General features: G+C 40.3%; 1 protein-coding gene across 4 annotated transcripts in view; it reads left to right on the top strand.

The window, feature by feature from the left end:
* Nucleotides 1–16862, top strand: part of MCF2L (MCF.2 cell line derived transforming sequence like) — a 156694-nt gene that overhangs the window by 1917 nt on the left and 137915 nt on the right. For 3 of the 4 annotated variants that reach the window (XM_014267722.3, XM_014267717.3, XM_074535925.1), the window contains exon 1: nucleotides 8797–8989. In XM_014267722.3, the coding sequence (XP_014123197.2) occupies nucleotides 8812–8989 (178 nt within the window). In that variant the 5' untranslated portion in view covers nucleotides 8797–8811. Of the gene's footprint in view, nucleotides 1–8790; nucleotides 8990–16862 lie in introns of those variants that run through there. The other variant, XM_074535924.1, reaches the window with a different exon arrangement.

Genomic DNA, 16862 nt, shown 5'->3' with positions numbered 1-16862 from the left:
CTCTAAAATCAGTCTTGAAGGCAGCCACCTGTGTTGAGGCTTTGCAGGAGCTTCAAAATAGCTACCAGGTTTAATCGTCTTAAAACATACATCTGCTTGGAACTTCAAATGCAGTGCTCCTTTCTCAATTAAAGCTGTCAGTTGCTGTTTCTAACAAAATTACACTGCTGGGTAAATCTATAACAACTTCATTAGAAAGTATTCATCATGGTTACTTAACAGGAAATTAAATCTCAGTAGATTGGAAGAGAACTTGCCTCCTCTTTCCGAAAGCATTACCTTTACCTTGCACTTAGGCTCAATAAATTCTGCAGGCACAGGACATGGGCAGTGCTCTCCATCTCTGTAGGCAGGCAGTTGGGGAAGGTTTCTTGAGCCTTAGGGAACCTCAGCCATGCCTTTTTTTTCCCTTCTGTGTGTGTGATGGTAAAAGACTGAATGCTGAAGCCACGAGTCTTGCGGGTTTTCTTGGTGGGTTATTGCGAACTTCTTTTGATCTGCCACAAGCTGGGTTTGGGGAGGGGTGGGGGTGGGAGGAGGAAGAGAAGGGACATGTGGAGTACATGTTCTGTGAGCCCTTTGAAACTGGACACCTATTATATGTTTGTCAGCAAGTTGGTGGTATGAAGTGACCCAAGTGATCTCTCAGGGTCCCGTGTCCTCTAAGCTGAGCAGAGCACGTACTCCTGTTTTACGGTCACTGAGCAAAGGCACTCTCCTTGGAGCTTGCTGCAGAGAAAGATCTTAGATGTTCCAAGGTCTGATTTCAAGAGAACTCCTAATACTGTGATGCTTTTTCCCATGATAAATAAATTAAAAACCAGAACATGCCATGTACTCCCTGACCTTCAGAAAGCAGCATGTGTTTTTCTTCTTTCAGCTGAATTAGTCTGGGAGTTGGGATTTGTGTGCTTGGTCACAAGTACCTCTGAGTTAAACAAATGGGATTTGTGTAGTGTCCTCATTCTGGTGGGCAGCATCTTGTGTTTGTCACAGCTTTGTGCATAGAATAATGCATGGGTGTGATGGGAGTTTGGGTTTATCATGACAACAACTTGAACAAGGGGAGATTTGTCAGCCCCTTGAAATAAGGGGTCAAGTACAAAACCACCTCATTCTCCACAGAGTACTGTATAGCGCTATCAGCTTCTATTGTGTTTCAGGCTTGATCTAAAAATGAAACCTGGCTTGTCATTCTCTGGGGTCTTGGAAAAAATCTGTGAAATGTGATCTGAGTGAAAATAGATACAGTGAACTGTTATAGAGAAGTGTAAGCTGCTCTTCATGCTGCATTAGAAGACACCATGTTCAGGCCAGTATTTTATTTGACGTCTCATGGATGAAAAGAGAAATAAGTGGGAAAGAAAGTTGGGGTTGTGGAGGCTGTATGAGGGGGCAGGAGGAAAGGTTTAGATATCTAATTCCAAAAGCTCCGTTTTCAGGAATGTAGGTAGTTTGGTGGGAGTTTTAGAGCTAAGAAAATTATGCTTTTACTAATAATGATCCCTAGGCAACTGGAATTCTATAATATGGAGGTTTTCTCACACTTAGATTAACACTCTCAGACTGACTTTCTTCTGTGATAGTCACTGAAAATATGGAAGTCTCGCATTCAGCATTAGGCATCACATTTGTACAGAAGGAACAACAAGCCACTTTTCAAATTCCATACTGTATAGAAGTTGAAAACCCCATTTTTTCCTGTTTGCAAAGGGCAAGTGTGGCATGTATAAGGTCCAGGTTTCTGTAGGACATGAGATGCAGCTCAGGTGAGGGTGCTTACAGCCAGTTGCTTTGTCCATAGCCCATTTCATTCCTGCATGGAGCTGGTGTTTCCTTGTCCTCAGCTCTGCTCAGATGGTCCATGGATGGCTTGGTGAGCACTGGGCCTGTAGCTCTGAAAAGGAAGAGAATTTGGCTGAGTACTTGAAGCTCTTCCTGTACCTGTGTGCAGAGGGTAGAGTCAGGCAGTAGGGAAGGTTGCTGAAGGCTTGGGAACTCAACTGTCATCCTAGGTTTATCTTTTTATTGTTTTTGTTAGAGGGCTTAAAATATAATGCACAATTCTGAGTTGACGAACAAAAGAAAACTTCTTATGGCTTTCTACATTTAAATATGTAAGCATTTCTAAAAGAAGGGGCTACCTATAGGATAAAAAGTTGAATAAATAAGAAAGCATTTCTCTTACAAAACACATTTGTTTTTTTCCTTTATAGACGCCTCAGGTTAGCTCTTGCTTAACAGTCTAGCATTTTCTTTGAAATTTGTGTTTTCTACATCAGCCTGTTGATGACTTTTAATGCTTTGTGAAAGGCTTTTAAATACAAAATGAGACCCTATATCTTGAAGGACTGCTTAGTATTCAAGTGAAATGTTGATCATAGTCCAATTCCAAATGAGAAAAAATTTAGTCTTTAAATTGGTTTTGACTTAAAACATGTGAGGGTATTCTGCATGCCCTAGAGAGAGATTAGAGTGGAACTTTTTTGCTGATTTTTCCTCTTCATCTTTCCAAACAAAATGTAAAAGGACTGGGAGAAGGACAAGAGTAGAAATACAATATCTCTGTAGGAAGAACTTGAGTCATTTCATGGACTTTACTGAAATCCTAAAGTGTTTTATTGTATTTATTATGTGACTCGTTCTTGGAGGCACTCTGTTGGTAATATATACAAAAGTGGAACTTTTCATTATCCACACTCAGGCTGATCTGCAGTTGCCTTGGCCTCTCTGGAGTTGAAGTAAGGGGCTGGTGAGCCTCAGAGGATGCCCTTCTCTCCTGCTCCAGGGAATGCTGAAGTCATGTGAGTTAAGTAGGTTCTTAACTTAAACATCTCAGTTTCATATCTGATCTCAGATGGGAGGAGCTTGGGCTATAGTGTGTGTCTGATGTATTTTGCACTTTCCCCTTGCATTGGGAGATGGAAAGAATGCAATGCTAGCCAGCCAAAGCATAAAAATTGGGAAGAATGCTGCAGACAGACACATGCACCTAAAATCAGATTGGCAATATTGGCAGGTTAAAACAGCATTCAGTGTATTTTAATCCATCCTAAAATAAAGAGATATTTTACAGATACTGGTATCGGTATAATAATACAGTCCAGTCCAGTTGTCCTGCAGAGACCTGCAGGGTACATGGCTGAGCTCTTACACCATCATCTGGACTCTGCTCTCTCTATTGATGTGGGCCTACTGAGCTTGGTGAATTACTAAGTTTAAAGCTGCTATACAAACTGGGTATTAAACAGTTTTTCTTTAAGGGCATTGGCATTAAGTGTCATGGTGTCTATGGAAAATAACTGTGTGAGAAATCTTAGTAGGTGCTGAGTTAGGAGTGGTTTTCCCCACACAAATACATTTTATTTCTCAGGGACTTAAATGGAACAATTATAAAAGCACAATAAAATGCTGCACTGATTAAATGCTGAGGGAGGTAATTCACAGGACAGTCTGAAAATATCACGCAAGTGGTCTTAGAAGTGAGATATATTTAAATGTTTGTGTTACACCTGACTAGAAATAATGCCCTTCACCAGGGAAATGGCTGAAGAAAGTGCATAATGTGTCAGCAACAGTGATCTAGTAACAGTGCATGGATTGAGGGTGATGGGGGCCCTGGGAGTTGGGTTTAACTGCTCTGGTGAAGTGGCTGCAGAACGTGGATTTAAGTTTCTGAGGTAACTGTGTGCCTTACGTCATTTGGTTGCATTTGAAGATAATAATTAACTACTGCCTTTGCAATGTTATTCTTGAATTAAAGGGGGATTTTTGGATGGAAAACTGAGGTAAGTTCAATGAAGTGTGTGTGCAACATGATTGAAATAGGATTCTTGCTTTCAAAAATTGTTCTTTTGTCTGAGTTTCACGAGCATTGTTTCAGGAAGCATTTGCATCTTAATTAAAGAGTAATGTGGAGTTAAGAATTAAGGATATTAAGAATATTATTACTTATGTATAGTTCGTGGGCCTACAGGTAGAGAGGTCCTGGCTGCAGTGAGGTGTATCAGTGCCTTTGTGTCCTGACAAATGAGCCTAGATTCTGCCCCTGCTTTTCCTTGGGTATTTCACCAACTTTGATGTCTGCAATCTAATTTAAAGCAAACAGAAAAACTCAAACTCTCAAGCAGTATTGGTTCTAGCACATGAAACTGAGGTTTGGGAGCAGTTGTTCAGATCTACAAATGTCAAAAGGAGATTTCAGTCTTGGGCTTTTTCCATGGTGTATCAGCCTAGTTTTGTGCTGGCTGAGGGTATGACTTTATCTTTGGATGCTTTGAAATCATAAGAAAAGCTACTTGTGTCTTCAGTGTAACTGCAATGGTCCAAGAGAAGGTATCTTGAGGAGTTTAGACTGTTTGGAACATCTTCTGTTAGCTCATAAACCAAAAGAAAAAGTTAAGATTTTCTGGGGTTTCTTTTTTCCTCTCTTTTTTATGTTTCCCTTTTTCCAGGCAATCTTGGTGATGAAGTTTCATGAATATGTGAGCTGCCTCTCTTCATGGAAGTGTGACAAACACATCCAGTGACTGTCTCTCAGCCCGCATGTATTTTTTTCCCCCAACATTTTTGCCCCTAGAGTTCCTACTGTGTTTTCTTAAGATCTAAGTTCACATTATCATTCATAAAATCAAGATGATCAGTGGATCAGAAAATAATTAAGGATTAAGGTCATAAATGCATGTCTTTAACTGCATAGAGACACCTTTATACACTGTTTGGGTATAATTATTTCTGGCAATCTTCAGGCATTTCCATTGCTTAAAGAGAGGCAATAAATTAAAAACTTATTCCTAGAGTAATTTGCTGACTTCTGAAGCATAGATCCAGCTACTTTTCAGTTCAACTTGCACAGGAGAAGGGAGAAAAAATAAATTTCTGGGATTCATGTCTCCTGCAGAGAAGACTTCCCCATCTTTGCCCCAATTCTTGGGGTAAAAAGTGGAGAGATTTAAACTTTGCTTAGTGGCTTTAAGAAGTAAAATCTATTTAGAGTCTCAGATGTAAGGGTAATTGAAAGAATTCCCCCTGCTCCCACAGAATTAAAAAAAAAAAAAAATTAATTGCTATGAAGTGCTTTTTTAATGAAACCCCCTGTGCACACTTGTGCCTGTCACGGCACCTGGCATGCCAGACAGTTGTAGAGGCAGAAGCAGCTTAAAACTGTGTCCTATTTGCTACATACATTATTTACTGCCAGAATGTGCATTAGTAGAGCTGGAAGTGTTTGCCACTTTCTGTATGACAAGGAGGATGTGTGCAATGAACCTGTCCAGTTCAGCAGCTATAGAAAGAGTTGAGCAGTTTGCTTTTAACTCCATTACCCACCCTCTGACAAACACTGCAAAGCCAAAGTCTGGAAATAGGCAAAGAGAACTGAGGAAATGGCAGTATGTTGTCTAAAATAAAACAAAATTGCTCTCTTTAAACTGGGGAGAAGATGCACCTTGCTGTAATACTTGAAGGATGTTTTATCTGGAAATCCTCTCTTCTGCTGAAGCATTGCAGTAAGTGCCAGAGAGAGTACTTTATTCTTCATGGGTGATTCCTGAGGGATCTGTTGCTAAATAATGTGTCTTTTTTGTCTTTTTTTAAACAGATAGAACTTTTATATTAAGAAGGCTTTTAAAGTGGATTTTACTTTGTTCAAGTCTATAACTGACACTTTGAAATGTAATACAGAGAATGCAGACCTGTTGTTAATATCCATGGTCTGCAGTGATTCTTTTACTCAATCAGCAGCTAGAAACAGATACACTAGAAACACTTGGATTTTGATGCTTGCAGAACAAATGAAGATTATGCATCTGTTTCTTTTCTAAAAAGCATTAAATTTGCCCAGGGAGTTGCATATTTCCCCTACTTGGGCCTGGTGCTTTCCAGATGGACTTGGAAAAGCCTGTCAGGTCCCTTGTGCTCGGAGATTTGGACCATTATTTTTCTGGCCTGTATGCCTTCTGGTGGAGAGTGGGAGCAAACCCATCCTGGATGTGGTGTAATTTCCTTATAGTACAGGGGAAGCAAGGACAGGTACCCTGGGAAGATTACAGGGATGCAGTCCAGTTGTAGGGCTCTGGTGAGGAAGGCCAAGCTGAAACTGGAACTGAACTTGGCAAGGGATGCAAAGAGTAAGAAGGGAGTCTAGGGATATGTCAGCCAAAAAAAGGGAAGTAAAAGAAGGTATACCCTGCAGGTAAGCAAGGCTGGCATACTGGTAACAGTGGATGAGGAGAAGGCTGAGGTGCTCAGGCTTCACTGGCAGCCTCCCTTCCCATGCTTCTTGAGTAGAAAAACTGCAAGATGGGGACCAGGGCAGCAAAGTTCCTCCCACTGTAGGATAAGATCAGGTTTGTGACCACCCAAGGAACTCAGAAATATGGGACCTGATGAGATGCATCCCAGAGTCCTGAGGGAACTGGCTGATGTTGTCAAACCATTCTGCAGGATTTGAAAAGTCATGGCAGGTGAAGTCCCAGGTGACTGGAAAAAGGAAAACATTGTACCCATCTTTACAAAGGGTAGAAAAGAGGACCCTGGGAACTGTCAGCCTCATCTCTGTGCCTGGAAGATCATGGGACAGATCCTCCTGGAAGCTGTGCTCAGGGGACAGGGAGATGATCAGGGACAGCCAGTATGACCACCAAAGGTATGTTCTGTCTGATCAACCTAGTTGCCATCTATGATGGAGTGGCCACATCAAGTGATGATGTCATTTATCTGGACTCCTGTAAAGCCTCTGTCTTGATGCCCCACAACATTCTTCTCTCAAAACTGGAGAGACTTGGATTTGATGGTGGAATGTTCTGGGTGGGTAAGGAATTTGTTGGATGGTCATATGGAGAGGGTGGTGTCAATGGCTCAGAGTCATGATGGACAAGAGTGACAAGTCATGTCCCTCAGGGGTCTGCATTGGGGTCAGTGTTACTGAATATCTTCACTAATGACAAAGGGCTTGAGTGCCACCCCCTGCAGGTCTGCAGATGACACCAAGCTGAGTGTTGCTGTTGACAATCTGAAGGACAGGATGCCATCCAGAGGGACCTGGACAAGTTCAAGAAATGGGCCCCTGGGAATCTCATGTGGTTTAACAAGGCTAGAGGCAAAGTGCTGCACGTGGGTGGAACCACTGGTATCCATCTGGGCTGGGGCATGAACTGCTCAAGAGCAGCCCTGTTGAGAAGGACTTGGGGTGCTCATGGATGAGGCAGTGTCCAGGTGCTGCTGGACACAATCCAGCCATTTCTGCAGCCCAGAAAGCCATTGAGTCATGGGCAACATCGAAAGCAGTGTGGGCAGCAAGCTGAGGGAGGGGATTCTGCCCTCCTCTCTGGTGGGAGCCCACCTGGAGAGCTGCATCCAGCTCTGGGGTCTCCAACATCAGGAAGATGTGGACATGTTGAAGTGAGTCCAGAGGAGAGCCATGAAGATGGTCACAGGGCTGGAGCACATCTCCTGTGAGGACAGGCTGAGATGGCTGGAACTGTTCAGTCTGGAGTAGTGGAGGCTCCAGGGAGACCTCACAGCACCTTCCAGTACCTAAGGGAGCCTGTGGGAAATCTAGAGAGGGACTTTCTACAAGGGCATTTGGAGGTAGAAAAAGGGGTAATATTTTTGAACTGAAGAAAGATTGATGTTATATTGGATGTTGGAAAGGAGGGGATTTTTGTTTGGTTGTTTGGGGTTTAGTTTGCTTGTTTGTTTGTTTTACAATGGGGTGGTGAGACATTGGAACAGGTTGCCCAGAGAAGTGGTAGATGTCCCATCTCTGGAAGCATTCAAGGTCAGGTTGGACAGGGTTCTGAGCAACCTCATTGAGTTGTAGGAGGATTGGACTTTGTGGTTTTGTAAGTCAAGCTGTTCAATGATTCAACTTTGCAGAGTTCCCAGCTACCTTTAACAGTAGGAAAGATCATCTTGGAAAGATCAAGATGTTTCCACATGTGGACAAAATCTTTCAAGTTAACACTGTTTTAGTTGTTATTTCAAGAAGGGGGTGATTTTTATGTTATAAAACGAACCTCCCTGTAGTTCTCTGGCATAAACTGGGAAGCTTACAGGTGTTTAAGGATGTGCTTGCTGTCTTACCTGCAAACACATATAATAAGCCTAGTAATTTCTAGCTCCTTCTAGGCTAAGGGAACTGTTGCTGCTTCCTTCTGCTCAGGAAGAGGGCAGCAGTGAAGGACCTGGGTGCTGTGTCAGAAACCAAAGCTGGTCTTCTTGCTGGATTTCAATTGGCAAGGTTTCATTCAGTTAATTTGTTTATGAAAATTTTGAACTGTATTTTCAGCCTCCCATATAATGGCAATTGTAGTATCTTGTCCTCTTTTGTCATTATTTTTTTTTTCTTTCACGTTTTGACAGCCCATGTTCTGGTGTGTTCTTTCACCTAGTTAAATTTGGCTTTAGATAAACTTGGCTTTTAAGATAAATATTGACTTGTTCTGTGAAAAATACAGAGAAATAATGATTTTTTTTTTTTTTGCTTTTATGCAGATCACATGTGATTTGATACTTGTATGGAGGGGTTTTGTGGGGTTTCTTTTATGTTAGCTTCCTGACCTTTGATATAAGCATTTTGAGAAATTACAGGGAACTTAAACTTTTTACTTTGGGTACTATACCATGGATGACTCTTGTAAGCTGCATATCTTTTCTTCAAATAAAATCAAAGATATGAAAATTTGTATGCAATTGTTATCCTTAGCATTTGAGCCCCTTCTTTCAAGTAGCTAGGTTTTTTCCTTATGTTTTGCAGAAAACAATTTTCTGTTTGTTGTTGTATTTCAGAAATCAGTTCACAGAGTTTTCATGTCTGACTACTGGTATCGGACCTTGCTCCTCTGCAAAGAAGCTGGAAGCTGCAACTGTTTTGCAACAGCCAGCCAGCCTAATGAAGAGAAAGAAGAAGACACCAGCCATCAGGTTGTGGTGTCAGATACCATGCAGCTTGTGCAAGATAAGCAAGAGGTGACAGAAATCATGGCAGGTGAGAAAAATATGGCGTATTTTGAAACTGGCGGGCTGGCTGCCAGACTGTTAAGAAGAGGACAGATGTCTTCAAGAATTTTAGCATTTGTGTCTCATCTCTAGCAATGAGAGTAGGACAGGGAGCCCAGGAAAAGGAATAGCTGAGTATTCACTGGAGGGGGCTGATGTCACCACGAAAACAAACATTTAATAGCAGCCAGTGAAAACCTGCACTTGGGAGGACTGATGCTTCTTATAAGGAATTAAAATCATTCCATGAATTAATTGTTTAGCAAAAAATAGCCATCCCAGAGAAACCTGACCTACCTTCTGTAGAAAGGACTTGATATTTGCACACCTTCCTATAGTTTTAAAATCACAGTTTGGAGAAACTGCTGAGAAGCAAGTGAAAAATACGTCTGCACCATATCACAGTACTTTTGTTGCTGTGGGCCATAAACAGAAAACTGTACTGAGTGCTAGTTTATGGTTTCTGGGATTAAGCATACTTTTTTTTTTACTGTACCATCTGATCTTATATTTTACCCATGCAGGAGATTGTCACATAGTTCATGTATGAGTAGAAGCTTTTCCATGGTACTAGGTGCAGATGGACAGAAATTTTATAATTTGATTAGCAATTGCATCTGATGGCATTTTGTCTTTATTAACACATCTTCATTTTGAAAAATGTTTTTATAAAGCCTCCTATGTAATTAAATTAATTAGGTAATTAAATACCTAAATAAATTTATGCAAACCTCTCTAAGCTGGAAAGATGTTCCAAAACTGGAAAGGTGGAATTTACTAAAACACAGTTTTGCATTAAATACACAATTATAAAACAGGATATGACTCCTTTGTCCTAGCTGGAATGAACTAATGATGTTGCTACTGCAGAATGATTCACAGTCTGCTCTGACTTAACAGGAAGCAGTGATTAGAGTAATCATTCTGCTTTTGTACCAGTGATGTCTCAGCTAGGAGGAGGTTTCTTTTGAAGGCAACAAGGAAAGATGCAAAAAACCCTGCAGTAATTCTAGAGGATGATGTCAGGGTTGATCAGATATTTCTGTGGAAATAAGGTGTGTATCTAGACTACAAGAGAAAACTGAAGGGAAATCACACATATTCTGACTTTCTAGCAGAGATCCATGCTGCTTATGGAAGGTGAATATTTACTTGTTTCAATTTTCTTGTTGTCCCTAACCATTAGAATAGGAGCAAGAAAAAGTGAACTTGATTCCTGCAGAGAAGATTTAGACCTAATTGGTGCAGTTGCTAAACAGACTAGTTAGAGTTTGTGGAGTCTCTAGCTTTTTCCTAATGAAGCCTCTAGTGAAACAAGCCAGTGCTGGAGGTGAGCTGGGTGTACTTGATTCCATCTCAGTGATTTAAGCCAGGCTTACAGCACTGTGCTTCTGTGGGAGATGAAGAAACAAAGAAGTCCCAGGAAGGCAGCTCTGGAGTAGGAAGTCAGGTAGGAAAGATGGTTCTCTATTGTGTTATCTACAGGGCTTCAACAAATGGGAAATTGCTACTTCCCCTCCCCAGAAATTCAGGGGAGAGCTGTGTTGGGTTCAAAGTTGCATGTTTAGTCTCTGCTGAAGTGTCAGTGAATCAATGCTTGACTGGTTTATCCACAAGGGAAGCTTAGTAAACTGCAGGGATTAAAATGAAAGCAGTGAAGGCAGACCAGGAGCTGAGTTTAGAGCTGTACTTCATGGGCATGAGGTTGCCTATATTAGCCTGCACATACTTGACTATGCTACCTTCATCTTTTAGCTGTGGCTGCTGCCCTTCTATCACTGCAGTGTATGTTAAATTGACATGAAGTTTAGTGGAAAAAGTTTGGAACTAAGGTTCCTGGTCTGAGAAGTAGCAGATTTTTCATTGGGGATTCATCCATGTCTGGCCTGGCAACTGAATTGAAAGTCATTAATTGAAACTGCAAAGCACATGATGATACTCTTTATCCCTGGAAAAAGTGGGATGTAGTTCAAAAAAAGGTATGTTTGTTGTCTTTTGACTTGAAGACAGCAGTGTGTAGATTGGGAAAGGAGCTTTCCCAGAAACAGGCAGACTCTACATGAGAAACCTAGTGGTAGATAATTTTCTGCTAAAGTTCATATAGTAAAAGTTCATGTAGTAAATGAAGTATGAGGTTTTCTGTGCCATGTTTAATACTGTTGTTGCAAGTATTGAGGATTGACTGAATCACTGTTTGTGGATATTTTAATGGGGTTTGATTTTAAACAAATCATTGCTCTTAATTCATGCAATTTTCATCTTGAGATTTTCTAACTTTATCAAGGGACTGCTAAAAAGAGTCTGGTCTAAAAAGAGGTAATGTGGTAAACATTTAAAATGAGAAGATGTTTTACTCTATTTTAATACTTACTCAAATATGTATTTCAAGAAAACAAGGAGATAGTTTTTCTATTGGTGAAGGGAGCCATAGTGCTTTGTTTTGTGAAACTAATCCTTAGAGTCTTCTCATGGGAAAGAGAGATGCTGCCATGAAGATAATGTTGGAGTCTTCTTTCTTGTTATTTTTGACTTCTGAAAGCAAATGTGAGTGGTGTTAGTCTCCCATGCAGACTAATAATACTGTACGATGGAGAGCATCTTTGTGCTTTTATTTAAACTGTATGTTGCTGTTGCTGAAGTTTTAATTCCCTCTCCCTCCCCAGGAACTCATCTGCTGTGCTGTTGATAGTTTATTAACAGCAATATTTTTACTGTAGTGTCTTCCTAGAAGTTATAATTAATATCAGGTCTTCATTGTGTCTGTGAGTGCACACACAGAGAGAAGATACTGCATCTTGAAAGCTTTAAGAGTCAAGCTTGAAAGTGATATATGAACCAGCCTGCAAAATTCAGCTTGGGGCAGAGCACAAGTTGAGATGGGAACATCACAGCATCAGACCAACTTGTGTGTGCTCTTGCCTCAACTCAAATGGTGTGTGTAATTCAGCCTTCCCTCTCCTGTCTTCAGCACAGCCTGAAAAATGGAAAGACACTGGAAATGAATGGAGGCATGGAGGGCAATAATGAGTCTTTACTAATAATCATAAAAAAATTAGAATTTAGTATTTCTGTATTTTCTCAGTGCCTGCTGTGTTATTCTACCTGTTTGGCATTGGACTTCAGGAGTGATGTGCATGGAGGCCTATTTACATACAGCAATTGTTATTTATTTTCTCTCTCCCTTCAAATGGTTGACACCTTTTCTTTGTTTGGATTTTTTCCCCTGTTCAGTTCATGTCTGTTTGGAATATAATCTTTTCCTGCAGGGGATTTTAGCCTCCTGCCATGATGCAGCAGAGGAAACTTCTGGTGGTCTCAAGAGCTGGTAGTGTTACGTCTTGGGAGCTGTAATTGCTGAAGTAGTAGGAAATAGCCATGAGGGTGCTACAGTCAAAGCTTTTACAAAAGTAAGGGACTATCATGACTCTGCCCAGGTTTTGAAGAATCCAAGAATGCAGGTAATAACTGACTGCAGTCTGAAGTCTCCTTAATCCCAGCCCACCTAAGATGACATACTTAAGGCGTAGGAAAGTATTTTTAAATTATTTCAAATTATAAAATGTGTGTCATTTTATCAATTTACCTGATTGTTGACATTTTTGCACCTGAAATCACAAGGCAGCTGAAAAGACAGCAAAGTGACTGTGATGTGCCAATTCCAACCCTTGTAGCAGTGCTGCAAAGCACAAAATCAGCTGTTGCACTCACAGGCACTCGAAATGCTTGTTTGTTATGCTCATGCTCTTTGAAAGAAATATGCGTGGTATCATCTCAAAAGGTAAAATTGCATTGTTTTCCATACATAAACACCCTTTTAGGTACTTCTCAGTGGCTTTCCTGAAGGTGACAGCTTTAACTGAATTATATACATCTGCAACATGACTGGAACAGGATGCTCAGGTTACATTATCAAGGTCGCTGATGACTCATCACCTGCATCAGAAGAGGGGAAAAAACAACATTTCTCTTAAACACTTGTATGTCTGGTAACTTCAGTTATACTCAGAACCCCTAGTATAACTTCAGCTACATGTATTAGCCCTTTGCTTCCACTAGTCAGAACTGTGTAAATACAAGATTTCAAAAATAATGTGCAAGGGAAACACTGTGGGTATTCATTGTTACAATAACTATACTGTTTCAAATTAAGTGACTTCAGAAAAACTGTGGTTAATGCTGTTTGGATTGAGTCCTTTCTATTCCTTGATAGTGTACAAAGGCAACCTTTAAAAATCTTAATTGACAATGAAGAAACTGAAATCTATCTCTTAGAAGCTGCTTTTATTGGTAGCTAGAAGAGTGTCATTGCATTTTTGGGGAGAAGTCTTTCATTTATGCAATATATGTATAAAGTTCCTTGATTCTTGGAGTTGTTTTATATTCTCCATGAAGCTTTATCAGATTTGATGCCTTAACAGAAGTTTAATTTTAAGTGGCAGAGTTGTGTACACTGCAGTATGCTTCCACTAACAACTTTTTCATAAAGTTTTCTTTGCAGGGGATAACTTCTAAACTAGATTGGTACAGCTAGAAAGTACATGTGAAAAATGAAGCTATGAATATCATACTGAGTATTTTCTATGAGGTTGTTTGCATACACAAAAAAATAGTGTCAACACCAAAATAGGTGAGGCAATTGAAGATTTCCTCTTTGTTAGAATTCCAGAGGCATCTACAAGAAGATCACTTTGTTTCGTAGTGTGGCACCAATGTACTTACATTAACATTGGTACATCTTCTGTGGAATGCAGATGCCATTACAGACTCCTCAGCCTCAGTCTGCTTCTCAGTTGTGCAGGTGCTAAATAGCCCATGACCTTTTTTTACCTTTAAATACAAGCCAACTAGGGCAGGAGTCTCTAAGCCATAATACACAAGCCACTTAGTGATACAGGTGCAGCACATAGCTGGGAGCTATTGTTGTCCCTGGTGGCATCTGTCACAATGCTCAAGGAGGGGGAACCTCGGATTTGTTTTCTTTTTTTATGAACATAGATCTGGGCTCAACACAATTTTTTGGCAGAAAAGGCAATTTGTTTTGCAGTGCACTTTTCTTCGTCTCCTTGGTATCAGTGGGTTGCCCTTTAAAGACTGGTTGTGTTTTGCTGTGGAGCTAATAAGAAAATCCACGTAGAGCTTTCTGTTTGGTACTAGTGTTTTGATTGGTGTGAAGTACATCTCCAAGTAAGATACAGAAAATATTATGTGTGCAGGGTTAGCATTTCCCATTGGTTGAGGCTATTTGCCTATAAATGTCTTTACAAGCCTGTTCCCTTGCTGGCTGCTGTAGGACTGGTACCAGTCTTAGCATGTGTTTGTGAGCCAGTGTTTTTATGTGTTAGCTCAAGGAGCTGCTTTTTATTAAAACTGAGTTTCAACTGAGGGAATTTGGCAAATTCTTATGAGCTTTACTCCTCAAAATGAGACACGTTTAAAACTAATTGGAATAATCTGTCTAACAACATGGAAAAGAAAGCCTTTGTGTGGTAAACCTCTTCTGTGTCGTGTTGCTGCTCTGAGGAATAGAGCAGTGAAATCCAGTCTGATTAAAATCAGTAGGAGTCTTGTCAGGATTTTCGTCTTAAGACTTCTAAGCTGTACAAGTTAACCACCCTCTTAAATGAAATTAATATTAAACATCTTACTCTAATTCCCTATTTCCTGGGAATTACAGCAGATATGGAATATATAAAAATAACTTCTTGTTCAGTACAAGAAGTTAGAGCAGAAAAGCTTCAATAGTGTAAAAAGGTATTGCCAATTAAAAATGAGCTATGCAGAGGTAGTTTGGCAATGTCAGGAGTACAATTCTGTGTGTGTGTGTATTTGTGCATCTATCTGTCTGTCTGTCTCTGTAATTAAGTGCCACACTTGATGGATTTTCAGTTCAGCTGCTGCTTGCTGAAAAAAAAAAAAAACATTTTCAGGAAATGGTCCTGCCTGAAATTGCTCTTAGCTTTAATCAAAGGAATATTTAATTCTTTCTTCAAAGTTCTTTGAACTTTGTTGAGAAATATTTCAGAGATGTCACAAACACAAGTTATAGGTGTTCTTTGGTTTATAACCTATTTAGAATCTATAGCCATTTAATCAGAAGGGAAAGCAGTAACATTTGGTTTATTGAGAAAATTCCTAGCGTTTGTGATGCATCTGAATGTAGTGAATCTTTCTCTTTTCATTTAAATGATGCTTTGCTTTTCAGATATTCTTAGTGCAGGATGAAGCAATAGATGCTTGCTGAAGCTAGAGCAGGAAAGCTTTGTCAATTCTGTTTAGTCCCTAACATGAGTGAGTACCTTTGTGCTTTTGGTGCCTCAGGTGGCTCCAAAGAAATTGGAAAAGCGTCTAAGCAGCAGCATAATTGAAATTCAAGAGGGGTTACATGTCTGACCTGCTTAGGCATTCTGTAAATTCCACCTTCCTGCATCTGTAGGCAGTTGATATCTTTGTAAATCTGCTTGATTATAATAAATAAACAGAAAAAAACCCCAAACTCTATATTAGAAACTGACTTATTCTATAAGGGCAGGCTGCTTGCTGGTTTTGGCACTTGCTTCTTGAGAAGATGGAGAAGTTGTGAATGTAGATGTTAGGTCTTGGATAGGTGCAGTAGGAACAATCTGACAAGGTCTCACATGGTGCCTTAATATCAGTGTCATCTACGTATCTGTAGGGAAAATGTGGGGTTACAGAGCCTCACTGGCTTCCAGCTGGATTGTTTGTGCTGGACCATTTGTCATGGAAATAAATTGCTTTGCCTCAGTTCTAGCCAGTACCCAGATTAAATGTTGGTTCAGTTGTTGCCTCCGGCACTGAGGAATTACTCAGGGCTGTTTTATGCAAATGCACAGATTTTCTGGGGCTAATCAGTGCACTCTCTCTAAGCATTTAGGAAGTGAAATCCTCATTGCACAGGAGAAGGGAACTTTGGTAAGAGAAAGAGCTGAGAATAATGAAATCCAATATTGAAGTTTCTTTTCAACTCGAGTTTTGCTTTGTGCTGGAAGCAATTTAAGTTGTTCAGTGAGAACTTTTATTTTCTCAGCTCAGCTTATATCTGTTTAAGCCTATTTCTTGATCATAGGGGGCATTAGAAAAATTGTGATCCTTTAAAAATATTTGTTTTGTACATAATTAGATTATTGTAGTCTTCAAATGTCATCTTAACTAATTATTGATCACACTAATGTGTTTTCCACTGACATTGCTAAACAACTGTTTATACAGAGAAGAGGAAAGTAAATTTGATGTGTATCTGGAGTCTGTCAGTGAAAATTTCCTGCTGTCAAATTTGTGCAAGTCTGTTTTGCCAGGACTTACCTGGGGAAATGTACTTAGTTACTGAGTGTGTGGAGAAAGGAGGGGAAGGCTTTGTGGTATCCCTGCAACACGTGTAACTTCCATCTGAAAACCGTCTTGGAGCTACACTGAAAATGACAGATTCAGTAGAAAATAAGGCACCTGGGATTAACTGCTGCCAAGGAAACCTGTCCAAAGGTGAAGGTTTTGGGGAGAACACATTACTGGTGCTTCTGCTAAGATTTCTTTGAGGAAGGGAGCAAGTCCTTGAAAGCCAGGCAGTCTTGCCAGCAGCTTCTGTTTCCAGGAGGGTGTGTGGATACACACATGAGGCCAGATACATGCAAAGAAGTACTGGGGACTTTTGTAATGCTGTTAGGAATTGCCAAAAAACCCAATTGAAACTAGGCTGGTGGGTCTAGAAGCAGCTCTCTTAATGCTGCCTGAAATCCTGTTCACTAGCATTCTTTGTGTTGTGCACAGATTTTTTTCTAGGTGAATTACTAGCAGTTGCTTTTTTCCACAGACAGGGCTTGCAGTCAGAGGAGTGGGGGGAAAAATAT

Source organism: Zonotrichia albicollis, chromosome 2 (assembly GCF_047830755.1).
Source record: "Zonotrichia albicollis isolate bZonAlb1 chromosome 2, bZonAlb1.hap1, whole genome shotgun sequence".
Lineage (NCBI taxonomy): Eukaryota > Metazoa > Chordata > Aves > Passeriformes > Passerellidae > Zonotrichia > Zonotrichia albicollis.
This window is presented reverse-complemented; position numbering and strand designations above follow the sequence as displayed.